The sequence below is a fragment of the Anolis sagrei genome, chromosome 5 (assembly GCF_037176765.1).
Source record: "Anolis sagrei isolate rAnoSag1 chromosome 5, rAnoSag1.mat, whole genome shotgun sequence".
Lineage (NCBI taxonomy): Eukaryota > Metazoa > Chordata > Lepidosauria > Squamata > Dactyloidae > Anolis > Anolis sagrei.
In genome coordinates this window covers 161,901,321-161,920,873 of record NC_090025.1, presented here as the reverse complement: position 1 = coordinate 161,920,873, position 19,553 = coordinate 161,901,321, and the positions used below count along the sequence as shown (strand labels likewise).

Here is a 19,553-nt window from a genome sequence, read left to right as displayed (position 1 = left end):
CCTCAAAAACGCGCCGCGAGGAATGCGGAAGCGAGCGGTGGCACTTTCTAAACCAGGCGTTTGCACTAGACAGCTATGCAATCTAAACCGTCATTTCCGGAAGCTCTGAAGCAAAAGGCGGCATGGAAAAGGCGTGATGACGCCATCAAACAGGGACCCAGTAGGGGAGAGGCCCTCGGGAACGTGCGGGTGGTTGTTCGAGGGTGGTTTGAGCCCGGGGAAGTCGGCCCATGAGAGGGAGCGGGGGCTTGCTGGCGTTTCCTCCGAGGAACGGTGGGTCTGGCCTGTGCAGGCAGAGGGGGCTCAGCCATGGTGCGGTTCCCACTCCAGAGGCTGATCCAGCCCATAAAGGGCAAGCGCTGTCTCTCAGGTCAGAGTCTTCCTTTCCTTCTAAAGATGGGAGTTGCTCGTGTCAGTGCTGCTACGTGCGTTATGTAGCTGCCTTCTTTCTCAGTATTCAGAAAATGTTTGGGGCTGCCTCTACACCAAGCATGGGCAAATTTTGGTCCTCCAGGTATTTTGGACTTCAACACCCACAATTCCTAAAAGCTACCAGGCATGAGCAAACTTTGGCCCTCCAGATGCTTTGGACTTCAACTCCCACAATTCCTAACAGTATTTATTTATTTATTTCCAGTATTTCTACCCCATCCTTCTCAACCCCCGAAGGGGACTCAGGACAACTTACATTTGACACAATTTGATGCCATTAAATATAACAAAAATCAAAAAATAAATAGAACATTAATTAAAACAATAAAAACATTCACACCTAGCTCCAGCAGAGAAGAGCTCTTTGCCCCACCCCAGCCATTCCACAGATATATAAACCCATTGTCCTAATTTCAACAGACCTCACTACCTCTGAGGATGCTTGCCATAGATGCAGGCAAAACGTCAGGAGAAATGCCTCTAGAACATGGCCCTATAGTCCGAAAAAAACCCAACAAGAACCTAATAAAAACAGTATTAACCGTCATATCACCATTCCAGTCAAATTCCATATCCAAAGCGCTATTTATGCCTGCTGTCCAAAAGCAGGGATGAAGCCGATCTTACTTCGTTGGGAAGCGAGTTCCACAGGCGGAGGGCTGCAGCTGAGAAGGCACTGTCTTTTGTCCCTGCCAGATGTATTTGCAACGCTGGCGGGAGTGAGAGCAGGGTTTCCCCGGATGATCTTAGACTGCAATGTAGGACGTAGAGGGAGATGTGTTCGGACAAGTGAGCTGAGCCAGAACCGTATAGAGCTTTATAGGTCAAAACTAACACTTTGAATTGAGTTTGGAAGTGGATCAGCAGCTAGTGAAGCTGACACAAGGGAGTAGTGTGCTCCCTATATGTCGGTCCAGTTAGTAATCTGGCTGCAGCCCATTGGACTAGTTGACGTTTCCGAAAAGGCAGCCCCACATAGAGTGCATTGCAGTAATCTATTCGGGATGTAACAAGAGTGTGGACCACTATTGCCAGATCAGACTTCCCAAGGTAACCAGGCATGAGTAAACTTTGACCCTCCAGCCAGTAGGCTGTTAGGAATTGTGGGAGTTGAAGTCCAAAACACCTGGAGGTCCAAAGTTTGCCCATGTCTGACGTACATTAGTTGTAATGTAGTTTGACACCACTTTAACTGCTATGGCTCAATGCTATGGGGCCCTGGGAGTTGTTGTTCTACAAGGTCTTTGGTCTTCTCTGCCAAAGAGTGCTTGGTCCCTCATCCAACAACAACTCCCAGGATTCCACAGTCATTGAGCCATGACAGTTAAAGTGGTACCAAACTGCATTAGTTCTACAGTGTGGGTGAACACTGAGTTCTTTTTTGTGTAGAACAGTGGTTCTCAACCTGTGGATCCCCAGTGTTTTGGCCTACAACTCCCAGAAATCCCAGCCAGTTTATCAGCTGTTAGGCTTTCTGAGAGTTGAAGGCCAAAACATTTGGGGACCCACAGGTTGAGAACCACTGGTGTAGACTCACTCAGTGGGTGCATGTAAAAATTAATATAGTCTGACACCCTTGAACTGCCATGGGTCAGTTTCAATGAAATCCGGGGAGTTGTCATTTTACAAAGCCTTTGGCTTTGTCTGCCAAAGCATGATGGAACCTCATCAAACTACAACTCCCAGGATTCCACTGCATGAAGCCAGGGCAGTTAAAGTGATGTCAAGCTGCATTAATTGTACAAACTAAAATAGATGCACCTTAGAACTCATATAAAGACAAAAGCATGGTTTTTTGAATGTCTAGGGTCACTAAAACTATTTCAGCATCTACATTTATGACTGAGATAATGAAAGAGGCATGGTTCTCACAATGTATGGTGAAGGAGGCATGTAGAAGTAATGCAGGATTTCCATAACTTTGAACGATGGCAGTTAAAGTGACTCATCGAAGCTGAATTAATTTGGTCTTCAGTGTAAAGGCAGCCTCAATGAAGCCTCAAGGTGAATAACAAACTAACGGAACCTTCCTGCATTTTGATATTCATTGTAACCTCAAGTCACTAATCATACACAGGCAAATAAATAATTAGCCAATGTAACAGTCTAAGCCTTCTGTTTATTTTACCTAATATGACCTATTCGTTTTTAGAAAAAGATTTCTTTCTACATTAATCATTGGAGGAATTTATTGCAATTACACAATAAAGGTATTTTTACACATTACATTACAGCTAATTAATTATGAAACTGAATGATAAACAATTGTTTTACAGTTTTATATCTTTCTTGTCCTCTAAGGTATGTGAGCCAAGAAAACCCATTAGATACAGATGTGCATCACCATATGTTTCAATGTCAATATTGAAAAAAGACAAGTGCTTTGGCTTCTAATATAAAACAACGAACACCTTTGGAGTACTTAATCTTATTAGTGTGCCTACCTTAGGGTAGATATGACCAACTCAACTGAAATCAACAGGTTAGGGATATCAAAATCTATATAAAGCTGCACTGCAATCATTTCAAGATGCTTGCTATAAAGTTTAGTTTTAATATTGTAGTACTAAGCAGCCTCTCTTTGAAATACAATCGGCTCTCCACATTCGCTGTTGTTAGAACATGTGAAAAACCACATTAAAATACTTTAGAGAATACCTTTCTAGGAGTCTCTAGGTCTGCATGATTCTGTGGTTAACCTCTGCTGTAAATTGACCATAGAATCTTACTAGAGAACTTCTCTTTATGATTCTTTAGGTCACATGTGTCAAATTCAAGGCCTATGGAGTCAGACTGAATCCAGCCTGGCATGTCATTTTATGTGTCCCTCCAGGTGCTGGACTCCTGTATTCTTCATCATTAGACATAACTAGAACTGATGAAAGTTGTGATACAGTAACATCTGGAAAGCTGCTGTTTGTTCTGTCTAGTCAGGAGAGTGAGATTTGAATTTAGATATAAGGCTTGTGGATGTGATGTCTGACTTTAAAATGTCCTTTAACTTTTCCCCAACCTCAGAGCCACAAATGCTGATGGTTTGCTATGCCATTATTCCCAGACTGCATGGTGGATAACAAGAGTGACTAAAGTTGTTATCCAATAACATCTGGGGGCCCCAAATTGAGTAAAAGGTAAAGAACCCCAACCACTTTGTAAGAAAAGTGTAGTTGGACCTCTGTATCCACAAATTCTCCATCCATGGAATCTGAGGTTCTTTGAAGGAAACCATAAGACTGATGTGGCCTTCAATGAAAATGCATTTGACACCCCTGTTCTAGGTCCTCCAGGTCCAATTATATAACCAACATCCAATACACATTGATTATATAATTGCACTGGAGGATCTAGAAAGAACATTTCAATATAATCCATGAATAATTAAATCTACAAATGTTAAACTTACAAGTGTGGAGGGCTGACTGTATAGACGTTTGAACATGGCAGCATAAATACAGAGTTTAGGTTGCCATCCTGTGCTTATTTTCTCGAAATTAGTACCACAAATATAATACAACTTAATTGTAAGTGCAGCCTCATTCTTATGCACACTCACTAAGTCAGTGGTTCTCAACCTTCCTAATGATGCGACCCCTTAATACAGTTCCTCATGTTGTGGTGACCCCCAACCATTTCTACTTCATAAGTGGAATTTTGCTACTGTTATGAAGTGTAATGTAAATATCTGATATGCAGGATATATTTTCATTCATTGAACCAAATTTGGCACAGATATGCAATACACCCAAATCTGAATATTATTTTGTCATTTGGAAGTTATAGTTGCTGAGATTTATAGTTAACTACCATCAAAGAGCATTCTGAACTCCACTGACGATGGAATTGAACCAGTCTTGGCACACAAAACCCCCTGACCAACAAAAGTACTGGAAGGGTTTGGTGGGTATTGCCCTTCAGTTTTGGGGTTGTAGTTCACCTACATCCAGAGAGCAGGAGGAGGGCTTTTGGTGGGAGGATTCGCTGTCTGTTTCCAAGAAGCAATAGAAGGACAGGAGGAAAGATCTTCAGCCTTCCCTGCCAAATGTGTTCCTAAGACCATCAGAAATATGTGTTTTCTGATGGTCCCCAGGTTGAGAAACACTGCACTAAGAGGTAAACTGTTTTAAACTCTGTGGGATTTCTTCCAAAATATACATGGGGTTATAAACCACCTGATTTCAGTAAGTTTAAGACTGAAAGCTGTAATCTCCTTCATGATTAGTTCAAATTTACTTTTGAGCAACTATGGGCCCTTCTACACTGCCATATAATCCAGTTCAAAGAAGATAATCTGGATTTCATATGGCAGTGTAGAAGGGGCCTATATTTGTTGGAATTCAACCCCACTCTGCCCAAGTCTCAAGTCTTCAATGAGGAATGCTCTGCTTTATTTTTGGGTAGTTTTCCCTAACAGTACCTATAATTAATCTACATAGGTCATTCGTGTTTATGGTTTAAAAGTCCTATTCAATCCTTGGGAAAATCCCAACAGCTATATCTCAGTTAATAAAGTAGATGTTATTTGGGGATTTCTTCTTTAACAGCATATTTAGTAACAGAAGAAGAGGAAACAAGGAAAGAATAGAGATAGGTTCATACACAATAAAAAGAGCAATTCAATACCGTTCAGTAAGATGTTGAAAATTTACAATCTGCATGTGTGGAATGAAGTAACTTGGTGAGATAAGCCTCACATCGGTTGTGAAAAACATTTTGACATTTCTAGACGCAATCTGAAATATTTTCTTCCAAAATACATCCAGGGTTATTTGTTTTCATTTCACCAGTCACCACCTTTTGTATGTTTTTGATTTTGGTGATCAAACATATAGATCTATGATGCTTTAAAAAGCTGTGAGGTTCACTTACCTCCTTCGTTGTCACCCTGTTTTCTTGTTCACAAATGCCCAGAAAGGTACTCAGGAGGCAGCTGCTGTTTACCTGGTCTGTTGTAGGCAGGGCCACAAAACTACAATAGAATTGGCTAGAGTAAAATCCCTGACTCAAGTTTTTATTGTATTGTTTCTAGCAGATGGACCACTGCAACCTAATACTAAAATTTTATGTTTCTTCAGCCCTTCAACAGTGACTTGTCAGTGCTAATGTTAGTACAAATTTTCCAGCGAAATATAAGAAAATGAGAATGACGAGAATGATTCAATAGGCATAAAAAGTGAAAAGAAGCTTCTATGTCAGGGATTTTTGTCAACCATGGGGTGCCTAGATAATAGAAGCTGAAGATATATTTTTCAGGAAATAATCTCCAGGGAGTTCTTATTGGAAGTGGAATTTGTCTGGGAAATAGGTACAGCTGTAGGCCTCATTGATTTTAGTGAACCTATGTATGTTCACCTGTATATTGAATTCAGCTGGACTGGTTTCTACAGAATTTTACTTTGGATTGGCACTGTGTAGCCTGAGCTTGTGCAGAGAAAAGTTGGCACTGAGTTAGGGCACACCTACACTGCATAATTAATGCAATTTAACACCGCTTCAGCTGCCATGGCTCAATGTGATGGAATCCTCGGAGTTGTAATTTTACAAGGCTTTTACCCTTCTCTGCCCAAATATGTATGGCATAATATAAAATAAACCACATGTAGTTTCCCTGCCTTGCCAGAGGAAGAAAATATGCCATGCAGGTGAACAATAAAGAACATCATAGATCTCTTCATAAATCCAGAACAACATATGTACAATGTGATCAGTTATACCAACTCAGGTAATGTCATTTTATAAGAGATATAAATGATCTTTTATTTTTCCATGTGGAAATAAATTCCTTCAGCAGCTCATGAAATGAGAGTACACTTCAAACTTTATCTCTCTCTGCCTCACTCTTCAAACTGTCTCTTTGAACACCCGCATAGCTCAAGCCTGAACAAAAATGTAACAGTATCCAAAAGTGCCAGGCCTAGGCATCTCCCCAGGCATTGCTCGACAAATCAGCTTCATGCATTTTATTTTACAGTTGACATACACACATTAACTGTTTCCTTTCATTTTCCAACAACGTGCTGGGGCCTCCCCAAAGTGCGACTTCATGATTTCATGGCATTGAGCCATGGCTGTTAAAGTATGGTCAAACTGTATTAATTCTGCACCCCTAGTCAAGTGGACTGTAGTCTTATCATGGCTAATTGCCTTTGGATTTTATTTTGGGTCTCTATTGTTCTGGAACTGCATTTTAATATAGTTATTAATCCTTAAAGTGTTTGCATTTTATTCAGATGTAGTTTTTTGGCATTGAAATTAAATAAATTCATATTTTTCTTTAAAGAAGTCATTGATTCTCTCACCCTCAGCAAATTCCAGTTTCACATCAAAAATATATCTTTTGGTAAAGTGCTTTGAGAATTGGACCTAAAATATATTTTAGTGTCCAGTGACAGCCATGCTGACTTTCAGAGAACAAAGGTGCTGTATTTCTCTTGTAAAAAAGGAAGTTCACACCTAAAATGGAATTCACTTAAAATATATAGTGCTACCTTCTTGTTTTGTTTTCCTATGTAAATTTAATAACTATTACATTCATGCTTTACATTTTGATAGATTTAATTGTAAAGTTCTGGAAGAACAGAGAGTTAGTAGAAGAATCATGAAATATACAACCTTTCCATTCTTTGTAACTCTCTGGCTGTTTATTAAATATTTTACTTGGTTGATATTGGGCAATTTTTTACATATAAACAGTGATATCAGAACCACTGTTTCATCAGTTGCAGTTTAAATACAACACAAAAAGATGTGTGCTGTTATATCCTATCTGAATATCAAAAATCCTTTTTGTTTTAGTGTTGCCTGGAAGTCTCATATTAAAATAAATAAATAAATACATACATACATAAAATGGTAATAACTTGGAATTGCTAGCCCTGACTGTTTTTTTTTAGTGCATTGGCAAGTATCCATGCACTATTTTGTTAATTGTTAATTAACAAAAGTACAGGACAAAACCTCCAAATGTTGTAACACTCTAACCTTTAGCTTCAGCAAGAAAGGTCAATGATCGATGTGATGGTAACTGACATCTAAGAAGATCTAGAGGGCAGGAGTTCCCAAATGCTGAAACTAGTATCTGACATGTTATATAAATGTTGAAATGTTAGACAAGAATGTATCATTGGAAGTACAGTAAGATGACTTGGATGCTTATGGGTACAGAGGGAAAGTATTTTCAGCCTGACAAAGTGCAGCTGTTTTCTTTTAGGCTGCAAGTTCTGTTTCTTTCGGAATTTGTCCATCCTTCCAGTTCAGCAAAGGAAGATCCCAAACCGGTACCTAGGCCAACCCAGCCCTTTTACACACCCTCATCTTCTCAAAGCAGGTAAGAATCATTATTACATTGTCCCAAGTAGAGTTACTCAGAAATAAGGTCAAGCATCTGTTCAACAGGCCTTCCTTCCTGGCCAGTTTGTATAGTAATTACTGATACCGTTTCTCTGTTGGGTTGTTGGATTCTTTCATGCTATTTCTTTAGAGTAATGCAGTAAGGAAAACAATTGTACACCTTTCATGGAATTCCTGCTTGTGTCCTAGCTCAGAAGGCATTTCCTAGAATTTTCCAAATATGACATCACCTGTGCAAAAGTAAAATACATTAATGAATCAAAGATGGGCAGCAATAATTTCCATTATTGCGTCAACTGAAAACATTATATGCTCATTACTGCCACTTATAAGAATTGTGTTATTGTTTAATAACTTGTCCAAAAACTAAGAGGCCTATAGAAGACCGCATCTTGTAGTATTTCACTGTTAGAGGCATGACAACTGAACACGTCATGGCACCAAGACATGTTCTCAGAAGTAAGGCCAACCTCAATAAAGAAAGATCTGTTTTACTAGTTTCCTGGCAGACAGTGAAGGCATCTTCATGCCAATACATTTTGCTTCTTTTGCTGATAGATTTTAATTTTTACCAATTTTTCACTTTGTTAGATATTGTGATTATCTTTGGATAGAAAAATAGGGTTATTTATTTCGTGTCAAAAGGACTGCATAAATAGATGTCTATTGATTGTTTTTGTTTATGTGATTTATGTGATTTGTATTTTATTGATTGTTTATTGATGTTATGTTTATTGATGTTTTGTTTGATGTATTTTGCGCTTGGCCTCATGTAAGCCGCACCGAGTCCCTTGGGGAGATGGTAGTGGGGTACAAATAAAGTTTATTATTATTATTATTATTATTATTATTAAAACTGATAAAATAAAGGGATCACAAGCTGCTAGATAATTTTATACTAAAAATGGGCTATAATGACTGCACTGTCTGTAGCTTAAAACAGTTCTTCCTCTGTGCATGAGGCAGGGCACTGTGGGCAAGTATAAAGATGCTGACTTGTTTGTTCTGCTCCACAGTCGTGCAAGGTGAAGGATTCTTCTAGGTAGTGCCATTGTACCAGGTTGTCTTTTGATCTGCCCGCTCCGCTTCTGAGTCTGTTCAGGGACTTCCAGGTTTCCCATTCTTGGTTTGCCCCTGGAGGAAAACTCTTTTGGGGGGCCATCCAGTTGGAATTGCTTGATTTTGCTGCTCACAGGGATAATCTTGCTGTTGCTGGAGAAACATTTAGATAAAGGAGTGGTGGTTCTCATGAAACTTTTCCTTGATTTAAGTCTACTAGGAGGAGGCTGATTGCCACAGTGTTCAACCTTATTTCTCTCACAATTGGCAGCAACTTCCCATCGGGGGGCGGGGGGGGGGGGCAATGCCAGCTAGCTTATAGAGTCTATCAACAGGTGTAGTTTTAAGACATCCTGTGTTTATTCTACATGTATCATTTAGTGCTTTATTCACCAGGTTTGATGTTCTAATTAATTTTGAGTTTGCAGCCCATGTGCTATTACTAAGTTTCTGCAGGATGTTACTGCATGCAGCTACTTTGTGCTTGATGTTTGCACAGTGTTTCCTAAATGTTAGCATTTGCTCTAAGGTGATGCCAAGATATGTTGGGTAGGAACTGTTTTGCTTCTTGTATTTTTTCAAACTTGTGTTTTTATCTTATGTATCTGATTCATATGTTGTAGTTGTCTCCTTTGAATAAATACACATAGAAATGCAACTTTCCTCTACTGCTCTTTGTGTACTATTTTATCATTCTTCTTTGCCACCAAATTAAAATTGTAAGATTTTTCTTCACTGTAAACATTGTATGGATCTGAGCTGTATAGCCAAGTGTTCCTCCTTTTCTTCAAATTTTCTTTCAGAATGAGCTTTTATAAATCCTATATATAACATAATAAGTTTGGCCCATTTATATTGGAAATCATCCTGATTTATTAAATTTTGCTTAATTAATTTAAATCATATGTAAATATTCCTCCAGGATGTCTGCACTAATCTCAAGTGCCTGGTTTGAGAACTCCAACACAGTGATGATTAGATTTGAAGCTGTGGGTTAGAGCTTAATATTCCCAATGCAAATTCCATAGTTTCCCCATGGAATGAATTTTTCCAAATGAGGCTAATTTTCTGAGAAGCAAAGCGTGTCACTTCTGCTTCACTTAAATATCTTTCACTATTCTTGCCCTAGAATATTATATTGGCTGGTTTTAAATATACCCCAACAACAAAGACCAGTAGATTTGTTGGAATATTTTGTTCCATCTTACTGTTGTTCTAAAATAATTGTACATGGTAAGTGGCTAAAACATGGGGAAATATTGTGGAACACCTAAATTATAACTCTCTTCCTATGTCAATTATCCATTAAAAACATCAAAAATGTTATTTTGAGGAATTAGAATGTCCCATTCTGGGATACAAAAAGTGTGATGTTTCATATAAAATCTTGGGTACAATAACATCAGGAGCAAACTCATTATTGAACTACATTTATAACTATTAATAGCAATTAGCATTTTCTGCTGCTTAAATTGGAGGAAAAGCCCTGTTGAATCAAACCATTTAATTTAGTATCAGGTTTACTACTGTGGCCAGTCAGACATTTTCAAGAGCAAAACTAGGGCATGAAGGCAGTAGTGCTTTCTTGCTGTCCCCTTTAGGCACTGGAATTCAGCAGTATGTGCCTTCTGAACACAGTCTATTCAGTTGTCATAATGGATTGGTTTCAAAATTGCCATTCTTTTAATCCAGTGGAAGCACATGTTGATAAAAACAGGGGAGGCATTTTTTTTTTTTTACAGAATCTCTTTTCTACAGCTAACTGGGTCATTTCCTGTAATTTTTCCATAATATTCTCCAACCATTTTTGACAGGGATTTTGAAGTGCACAGACCTATAAGGGGAAAGGGGATCTGGAAAAATGGCTGTTTCCCTTTGCATTAGTAAATGTCAAGAGCATTATTTCTATGAACTTAAACGGTTCAGGTCCAGGCTATATGTCAAATTGCATCTCCCTGTATAGACCATCACATGCACTATGGTCTAAAGAGGAGTCACCCCTCTCAGTCCCACCCGTGTCACAAGCTTGGTTGGTGTGAACGAGAGAGGGGGCCTTCTCTGTGATTGTACTCCATCTCTAGAACTCCCTCCTTAAAGAAATAAAAATGTCCTCCAGCCTCCTCGCCTTTAAGAAACATCTAAAAACTTACCTATGCACTTTAGCATATAGAGAGGAGAAGGATTAGGACTTCTTGCTAATCTATGTGTATTAGATGGCTGTAATGATATGTCTTAAGTGTAACACCATTGTCAGCCATTTTTAATGTAATGTTTCATAATTTGTTTTTGGGATGCACATTGTATTTTTTTTTTAGCTTTTATGTCTTACTTCAGGGGTCCTCAAACTAAGGCCCGGGGGCCGGATGCGGCCCTCCAAGGTCATTTACCCGGCCCTCGCTCAGGGTCAACCTAAATCTGAAATGACTTGAAAACACACAACAACAAGGACAACAATTCTATCTCTTGAGCCAAAACCAGGCCCACACTTCCCATTGAGATACTAATAAGTTTATATTTGTTTAAATTGTTCTTCATTTTAATTATTGTATTGTTTTAAAGTGATTTTTGCACTACAAATAAGATATGTGGTATGCATAGGAATTCATTCATGTTTTTTCAAATTATAATCCAGCCCTCCAACAGTTTGAGGAACTGTGACCTGGCCCTCTGTTTAAAAAGTTTGTGGACCCCTGTCTTAATGGATTATTTTTGTTTTTATTTTATTTTAATGCTTAATTCCTTGTTGTAAATTTTCTGTTGTTACTCTTCATTATTTTGTATTTGATACATTCCTACCTATTTTGAGGCATTGAATGTTTTTTTATGTGTAAACCACCCTGAGTCCCTCCGGGGAGAGAGGGTGGTCTAGAAATAAAGTTTTATTACCATGATTAACTTCATTCAGAGCATTTATGGGCTCCACTCAAAATGTTATGCATAAAGACAATTTCCCAAACAGAACTTTGTTACAGCATTCCCTCACTACTTCACGGTTCGCTTTTTGCACACTCACTGTTTCATGGGTTTCTGAAAATATTAATAAAATATATATAATATTAAATATTTATGGCCAGTGGAGGCCAGGGACCCCAGAAGTGCGGAGGCCTGACGCACGGCGGGGAAAGCCTGCTTCCCTGGCCTCCACAGACCCCAGAAGTGCGGCGGCCTGAGGTGAAGTGGGTAAGCTTGCCTCCTTGGCCTGCTGCTGCCTGCGTGGTTCCGGAGGATCTGTGGAGACCAGGGAGGCAGGCAGGCACCCTTGGGATGGGCCAGGAGTGAGTAAGGAAGTGCGGGTAAGGAAATAATATATAAAATATATAAAATAATGTATAAATATTAAAATTAATATGATATCCCTACTTTGCAAAAGTAGGGATATCATATTAATTTTAATATTTATACATTATTTTATATATTTTATATATTATTTCCTTACCTGCACTTCCTTACTCACCTCCTGGCCCATCCCAAGGGTGCCTGCCTGCCTCCCTGGAATTTCACTTATCGCCGTTGGTCCAGCGTTGGATTTTCACTTATCGCCGTTGGTCCTGAAATGGAACCCCCGCAGTAAGTGAGGGAACACTGTATATATAGTAATGCAAATATGTTTTAGGCATACATATTTAAAGTTTAAGTTATAGGAATAATATCTTACCTACAAATCAGAATACTAAGAATGTGATCCTAAAAGTATATATGCATCTGTAAATTGAATTTTACTGTGACTTACTTCAAAATACATTGCTTAAGATTTGAGTTGAAGAGTGCAGTTTTAAAATCACAAGGGAAGTTTCATTAACTTCAGTAACATGTCTAAGTTCACAATTAAATGATAGGACGTGATCTAGAATTCGATCAATCATTTGCTGTTAGCAGCTCTTATATCTTCAGTTCACATTTGTTAAGGATTATTGTTTCCTGTACTTTGCATGCTTTGCAAATAAATATGTTAAATCTGCATTTCTGAGAAAGAGAACTTTTCCTTAGAGCCATTAGGTACATAGTTTACAATACGTACTAAAATAGTATGTATTATTATTAAGTGTTAGAAATTGAGCAATTTTTTTGTTGGAAATTTTTCTTTGGAAAATCAAGTATCCCATCTGTCATCACCCCAAGAGTGCAACCAGCACTACTATTCTCTGTTCAATGTTCAAGAGTTATAACAGTTCAGGATTTAAATGTATACCTTGACACTTCTTATAATCTAAAATTAATATTATTATTTTTACTTTATACTTTGGATTGCCTTCAGTATTCAAGTTCAACAACAATGCAGTGATATTTATAAAGGATTATTTCATTTTAAATTGATGGAATAACAGAAAAAATGCTGGACATTTGAACACTTTAGAATAGAACAAAGAGTAGAGAGGGATGTGATTTAAGCATAAGATTCTGGAGAAGGGAAATCAGCAATCTTTGTTGTATGAAAAAGAATTCTAACAACTACATTAACGGGGCAGATAAAGAGAGATGTATCTTTGATTTCTCTCCACAGGAGAAGTAACGCCAGGGGTGTCGCAAGTGGAATATGCTCTCCGTAGACACAAGCTCATGGCTCGGATAAATAAAGAGGTGCAAGGAATGGACCATACAGTGATTCTGCTCTCCAATCCCACCTACTACATGAGCAATGATATTCCATACACCTTCCATCAAGAAACTAACTTTCTGTACCTATGTGGGTTCCAGGAGCCTGACAGTATCTTAGTGCTGCAAAGTGTGCCTGGCAAACCTTTACCTTCACACAAAGCTCTGCTCTTTGTCCCCCGACGGGATCCAAGCAGAGAACTGTGGGATGGGCCACGGTCTGGTATTGATGGTGCCATGGCTCTCACGGGTGTGGATGAAGCATATAATATAGAAGAATTTAGACATCTGGTAGCAAAATTGAAAGGTAAGGAAAATGCAGGTGTCATATATGGAATAGTGCAAGACTTAGCACAATCTGTGGAATTTGGGAGCAGTTGATTTCGAATGCAAATTCTTGAACCTTTAGCTCCATAATTGTAATCACCACCAATCTGATCTCAACAGAAAGTATAAATTGGAAGAAAGTTAATAGTTAGGAATTCTGTTTTTCCTGTGGCTGTGTGGTAGACTGAGCAGTTTTATTTTTGGTTGCGAAAACTAACAGAAATGCTTATTGGTGTACATGGTTATTGGTATAAAATGGTGTAATTTAACTTATTTCTTGAGAATGTTTAAGCCACATGTGCCAAACACAAGACCCATGGACTCAATCCAGCCTGCCATGTTATTTTATGTGGCCCACAAGGCTTTCAGAACCAGGGCAATATAGTTACATTTATATAGTCTTCCAACTACAAATGGCTCTTTATACACAAGCAGAAGGCTGGTGTAGCCCTAGGTAAAAAGTTTTAATGGTTACAGCTCTCAGTAAGGAAGCCATATTGGTCTGTAGCAAGAAAAGAAAAGAAAGCTTACTATATGCAATACCATTTAGCAATAGAAGGCCTCACAGGAAAGATCTAGAGACAAAAACAAGACTGTCCCAAACCTGAATGTCAATTTGCTCTTATAGTTTTATCCAGAAACTATAAGAATGACTTAAAATGTTGCATTGGCAGCACACCGAAAGGAATGGCCCATCCTTCATCTCTGTAGTTAATTGAGCTGCTCAGAACTGGTTCCAGGGGTTTTTACAGCCTTTATGAGCCAGTTTTTATTGTACACCAGGAGCTGTAGTGGAAAGAGGTGACAAACCCCTTCTGCTACATTCCACAGTACCACCAGCAGAAGTCCTGCATTGTATCTTGCCCAGTAGCAGTAAAATTAGCTCATTTACTTCCTCATCTTCCAAACTGATGTATACATGCCTACCATTGTGTTTCAGCTGTATATGTCTGCATTTTACACAGAGTAGATAGGCCTATCTCTTTGTAAAACAATAAATGGATGCAAACTTCCATCTGAAATACCAATATTCAAAAACTGAGAAAATATTTAATTGCCACTGGTACCCTGACACTTTATCACTAATCTTAAAGTAGCATTTGTAGAACAAAGAAACATAAAGAGTAGAGAAAATGAATCAGTTACACTTCATTGGGGTTTGGGGAAATTTTGTTGTGTTCTGTCAAATTATTTCCATCTTATGAGTTTTCTTTATAAAACTTGTTTACAAGAGCATTACCATTGCCTTCTGAGGCTGAGAAAGTGCGACTTGCATACCATCACCCAGTGGTTTTCCATGGTTGAGTGTGGATCCAGATCTGTGACTCCTGGAGTCCTAGTCCAGTACTCAAACCACAATACCACACTGGCCTCTAGTTTAGTGAACAACTAGTGTCAATAACTAGTTGTAACTGTCATTGTTACTTGCATTCCATATAATTTTGACCTACGTACATTTTTTTTATTGCCAGTCATGTTTGTATTCATTTTTCATATATGTCAATACAATTTTGGATGACACTTCATATATCTGACAAAGACTGTGATCCATGAAGTACCTGCTATAATCTATTTGTTAGTCTGTAATATGCCAGAATATAATGTTTATTTAAATTCTTGTCCTCACCAGACCCCCTTCTTTGCGGGATGATTATTAAAGACATTAGTAGAGTATTCTGATTTATTAATGGAAGAGAAAAAGTCTTTTTGGCAAGTAGTCTTCATATTGCTAATTCCTTTGAAGACCTTTAGACAATAGTAAAAGATCAAAGGAAGACTGCCTGATAATAAAAAAAAATTGAGGAACTGACCTATTTCTTTATATGATGAGACCAACAGGTTTTTATAGTTGAGCAGGAGTGTGCAGGTTCTAAATTCACCTAAAATTTATTTGGCTAATATAAATATGTATATTTATATTTTGTTTCACAGATGAATCTTGTATGGTTTGGTATGATTTTGCTAAACCTGTGCATTCACAGCTCCATTCTGATTACTTGCTGCACCTAGCTGAGGTCAAGGCTAGAAGCAAGAACCGAATCCGATCCATCCGGCATCTAGTACAAAATTTACGGCTAATTAAATCCGCTGCAGAGATTGAGAGGATGAAAATTGCGGGCAAGGTGACAGCCCAGGTATGAGGCAATGCTGTTTTGTTCAGCAGGATATCAGTACGAAAGCTACTGCCAAATGGGAAGTGAAATGAAAATCTTATTTGTTTGATTCTGGTGGGATCTTTCTCCAGACCTGTTCTGTTCTTTTTTTTATTATTTTAAGTTTATTTATTTATTTATTTCACAGTTTTGTATACCGAGCTTCTCAACCTCGTTGAGGGACTCAGCCCGGTTTACAGCCATAAAAACATATACATTCATTAAAATATCATATATCACAAATTACACATCAACTTTAAAATACACTAAATATAAAACTACAGTGATCAGTCGTCCTATTAAGATGGATCTATATCCACTTCCATCCAGAGTCCTATGGTGTTGTCTCATTCCTCGAAGGCCTGACTCCACAGCCACGTCTTCACCCGTTTCCTAAATGTTAGGATGGATGGGGCGGTTCTGGCCTTCAGAGGGAGAGAGTTCCAGAGTCGCGGGGCCACCACCGAGAAGGCCCTGTCCCTCGTCCCCACCAGGCGCGCTTGCGAGGCTGGTGGGACCGAGAGCAGGGCCTCTCCAGATGATCTTAGTAATCTTGATGGTTCGTAGGGGAAAATACGTTCGGAGAGGTAAACAGGGCCGGAGTCGTTTAGGGCTTTATAGGTCAACCGAGAAAATGTTGTATCCCTACCTCATTGTATCAGAAAACCTGTGCCATTGAGGGCATAAGACATACAGTGTAATCTTAGGGCTTTATAGGTCATACCGAGAAAATGTTGTATCCCTACCTCATTGTATCAGAAAACCTGTGCCATTGAGGGCATAAGACATACAGTGTAATCTTAGGTAGCTACCACAATAAGGCCAATATAAATGAATACACAAAAAGAATCAGTGGGTAAGGTGAAAGGAAACTAAACATACTTGATACACTTTGTATTTGTGAGGAAGTATTAATCTTCTTTAATGCCACCAATATTCTGTGAGGAACCTTCTTTTAAATATCAATTAAGCTGCCACCAATATGTTTAGAGACGCTGGTTTATGTCTCTGTTTATCTTTAGATGTGTTGTGAGGTGACTTTGGTAGTGTGGAATGCACCAAGCATAAAAGCAATGGAGGAGGCAGGTTTGAAATACAAAGAGAACAAGTTTTATTGTTAACAGAACGTAATTGTTGCAGTTTTGAGAATTTGAACTTGGCACAAGGCTTGATGTTACAAAATGGCTGGTTTGAGATACATGCTTCTGATGTTACAATTCTACAAACTCCTTCTTTAGTGAAGTGCTTATACTACTTCAGAGTTCCCTATTGTGAATATCCACACTGTTTGCCCTATACTCGGAACAAACCACTGATCACCAGTCTTTCCTTACTGGCAATCCTTAAAACCCCCTCTGTTAGATTCTTTTAACCTAAGCAATCTAACAAGGTAACACCTTCAGCTCTCTTGCTGAAGAAATATTCACAAATTCTAAGAACTACTGAATTCTCACAGCTTCACAACCACAGAGCCCTAACTGACTCTCCTCTTCCCCGGGTCTCATCCACCGGACTAAACTACTTTCCCCAGAGTCCTTTCTTGACTCTGCTATTTCCCAGAGCCCTTAACTGGCTCTGCTCTTCTCCGGGTCTCATCCACCGGACTGAATTTTAACTGACGCTTTCAAACCTTTTTCTCCTTAAGCTCCGCCCACCTCCTCTGCTGCCTTGTCTTGTCACCATGGCAACCTATCCCTCACAGCTAGGCCATGGCAATAAATGTAATACATAAATACAGATTCAACACAGTACATTAAACACTCTATAATAAACATTATAAATAACACTTTATAATGAACACATCTCTACAGTATTATTTAGCTTTAGAGGCATATTCCATTTAGATCATAAAAATGTATTGGTTTCAGATCTGAAATGACCATAAAGGACATTTGATATGCAACAGCCATAAAGGCCCTTCTTAAGAAGCCCCTGGTGATGTAATGGGTTACACTCTTGTGCCAGCTGGACTGATGGCTAAAAGGTCAGCAGTTCAAATCCAGGGAGTAGGGTGAGCTCCCATCTGTCAGCTCCAGCTTCCCATGCGGGGATGTGAGAGAAGCCTCTCACAGGATAGTAAAACATCTGGGTGTCCCCTGGGCAACGTCCTTGCAGACAGTCAATTCTCTCACACCAGAAGTGACTTGCAATTTTTCAAGTCGCTCTTGACATGAAAAAAGAAGCAAAATTGGTTTCTATCTGTAAGATTAATTTATGGAGGTTACTACTGATGTTTTGGGACAAGATCAAACAGAAATTACATTTAGAAATAATCATGTTTGGCAGCAGTCTTTTTATAATGTACATTCAAAATTAGGAGCTCATTGCTAGTTTTTCCAACTTGGAATATTAAGTTTTGTCCAGAAATATGGACTTAGTAATGTGTGATTACTACAGAGGGCAGTTTTCAGATTCATTATTTCATACTTAGGGCAATTAACATTAATAAAAATAAGTTACTTTGAAATTAATGTAAATGGACTAAAGATAAAAGTATAAAAATGTACAGTGTTCTTGACATACAGGTCCTTTTAAATTAAAAAAAATCACCTTGCAAATTGTCAACATAACTTAATTTGTTTACATTTACAAAATGGATAAAAAGCATATTTTTGAATGTCCGCCTAGATATAAGTTCCACTGAATTCAGGGGACCTTTTTTTCCAGTGAATTTGTATAGGACTGCCAGATTAGTATACAATGTAAGGGGGACGAGGACATCTGATTTATATACCTAAGTTTAAGGTATATTCGGTTATAAGTTGGCCATATTCACTTTTTCTCTGTACTTGTATATTTATAATTTTACTTGGACTAGATGTATACAGTATGTTGTGTTTATATTGTCTGTTTTGATAAGGCCAATTGGCTGATCTATAAAATTGTTTTGAGGTATAGGACTGCAGTCTAAATATTCTGCTATTCCCAGAGTTTCACAGAGAGCAGTATTGATGTACAGAGTAATCTATATTTTACAAGCAGGGAACCTATGGTCCTCCAGATGTTTTTGGATTCTGATTTCCATTAAGTCCCAGCCATGATGAAGGATGCTGAGTGCTGTAGTTCAACTACACCTGGAGGACTACAGTAGAATCTTATCCTAAGCAAATGTGGAGCATGTGATTACAAAATTAACAAACATTCTGAGAATAGAGTAGTAAAATAGTAATTTATATCCTGCTGGAAATAAGTTATTTAGAAAAAAAATCCATTAACTTTTAACTTAAATGTTTTAGCTTAAAGTAGCACAAAAGGAACCTTTACAAATTGTCTGTTTAATAGAGGTCTATTCACTATGTTTTGACAGGCATTAGTAGAGACAATGTTTGCAAGCAAAGCTCCAGTGGATGAAGCATTTCTGTATGCTAAGGTATGTCCTTCATTCAGTTGATTTTTACAATCTTATATTTATGTATTTATTATTTATGGTATTTCTACCACGCTTTTCTCTACTCTGGAGGAGACTCAAGGCAGCTTACAAGTAGGCAACCATAGGAAGCCATGGAATATGTACAATTACAAATATATAAATAGAGTTATAAAATACATTAAAACAGTTTAAAAACATAAAACAATACATTAAGAGGTAAACACATGATCCATTAAACGTAGTACTGCCGTTCGAGTTAGTCAGTGCACATC

At 38.3% G+C, this 19,553-nt stretch overlaps 1 protein-coding gene across 2 annotated transcripts in view; it reads left to right on the top strand.

The window, feature by feature from the left end:
- The first annotated feature begins 107 nt into the window (after positions 1 to 107).
- Positions 108 to 19,553, top strand: part of XPNPEP3 (X-prolyl aminopeptidase 3) — a 35,004-nt gene continuing 15,558 nt past the window's right edge. Inside the window, exons 1-5 of one of the 2 annotated variants that reach the window (XM_060777110.2) lie at positions 108 to 370; positions 7,640 to 7,756; positions 13,340 to 13,738; positions 15,691 to 15,893; positions 19,219 to 19,281. In XM_060777110.2, the coding sequence (XP_060633093.2) occupies positions 310 to 370; positions 7,640 to 7,756; positions 13,340 to 13,738; positions 15,691 to 15,893; positions 19,219 to 19,281 (843 nt within the window). In that variant the 5' untranslated portion in view covers positions 108 to 309. The remainder of the gene's footprint in view (positions 371 to 7,639; positions 7,757 to 13,339; positions 13,739 to 15,690; positions 15,894 to 19,218; positions 19,282 to 19,553) is intronic. The other variant, XM_060777109.2, reaches the window with a different exon arrangement.